Raw genomic sequence first — 1404 nt, forward strand, 5'->3', positions numbered from 1 at the left:
CATTCATCGCGTATAGATCGAACGTTATCACATGATCATTTATTTGCCGCGCATATAACGGTTTAAAGCCCGAGCCCGGCCCGGCTGAAATAATAAAAAGTACAGCCCGAACCCGCCCGAACCCGGCAGGACCTCTCGGGTCCCGTCGGGTTCGGGCTAATATTCCCTGCTCTAGCCAGGATCACTGGGGTTAAAAATGGCCTCCTCCACACTCCGGCCCAAAACCCTGAGGGCTCAGCGGAGAACAGCCGGGACACAATCAGGAGACAACTACCCTCTCGACCCACAGGCCCCCAAGAGTTAGGACAAGAATCAGGGACTTAACTCAAAAACAAACAAACATGAATAACTAACTAGAAAAACTAAGAATAATGATCTGGCCCCGATAGCTGGGCTGAACCGTGTCCAAAGCAGACCAAACAGGTGGATGAATAATATTTAGAGCGCCTGGAGGGAACGGCAGGTGAATTAGGTGAGTAATTTGTTACGTTGGATGAAATCTCTTTTATGGAGGGAAGAGGAGCCCCAATGATCCTCTCTGCTGTTCCCACAACTCTTCTCACCTTCTTCCAGTCTGAGGCGCTGCAGCCTCCACACCACACAGTGAGACAGCTGGTTAAAACGCTCTCTATGGTGCTTCTGTAGAAAGTGGTGAGGATGGGTGGGGGTTGGTGGGCTTTAGCCAACCTTCGTTACAATGTGAGGAGATGGAATAGAGAGAAGGATGGCGGGGCGAATAACATCAGCCCAGGATAGAAGCTGATGGCATCTGAGGTTCAGGAAAGGATTGGATCTTTTTGCTGAATTTTTAAAGCATTAAAGGCTCAAAATGCTTCTCTTTATATGTTGTTAATCTATCTGGCAGTTTATGGTTTACTTTGTGGAACTGGTGATGTATATTCCTGCCTCGTTTAACCATATTTACATGTTTTAAATGCTGGAAAAATGAGCTTTTGACTCCAACCTGTAAATGTGGTTCGCTCAGCCCGCTGTACGACCTGTCAGCCATGGAGCTGCAGTGCAGCGACCTGGAGGTGATCGTCATTCTAGAGGGCGTTGTGGAGACCACAGGCATCACCACCCAAGCCCGTACCTCCTACGTGTCTGAGGAGATCCAGTGGGGTCACCGCTTTGTTCCCATCGTCACGGAGGAGGAGGGCGTGTACTCGGTGGACTACTCCAAGTTTGGCAACACGGTCAAAGTGAGTTCTGCATCAGTTTATCGGAATAGCCGCCATGATGTTCCAGAACGTTCAGAGTTTTATCTATGATTTGTTGAAGGTCCCACCAGATATTTAAAAGGTTAAAAATGTCCGCTGAGAGCACCCGTCGTTCAATTTAATTCAGTTTATTTCTATAGCGCCAATTCACAACACATGTCATCTCAAGGCACTTAACAGTTCA

At 48.0% G+C, this 1404-nt stretch overlaps 1 protein-coding gene across 1 annotated transcript in view; it reads left to right on the forward strand.

Annotated features, from left to right (window-relative positions):
- Positions 1–1404, forward strand: part of LOC107092342 (ATP-sensitive inward rectifier potassium channel 8-like) — a 14802-nt gene that overhangs the window by 8612 nt on the left and 4786 nt on the right. The window contains exons 4-5 of the mRNA XM_015386748.1: positions 130–299; positions 986–1202. Coding sequence (XP_015242234.1) covers positions 130–299; positions 986–1202 — 387 coding nt within the window. The remainder of the gene's footprint in view (positions 1–129; positions 300–985; positions 1203–1404) is intronic.

The sequence above is a fragment of the Cyprinodon variegatus genome, unplaced genomic scaffold, assembly GCF_000732505.1.
Source record: "Cyprinodon variegatus isolate N-32 unplaced genomic scaffold, C_variegatus-1.0 Scaffold376, whole genome shotgun sequence".
Classification (NCBI taxonomy): Eukaryota; Metazoa; Chordata; class Actinopteri; order Cyprinodontiformes; family Cyprinodontidae; genus Cyprinodon; species Cyprinodon variegatus.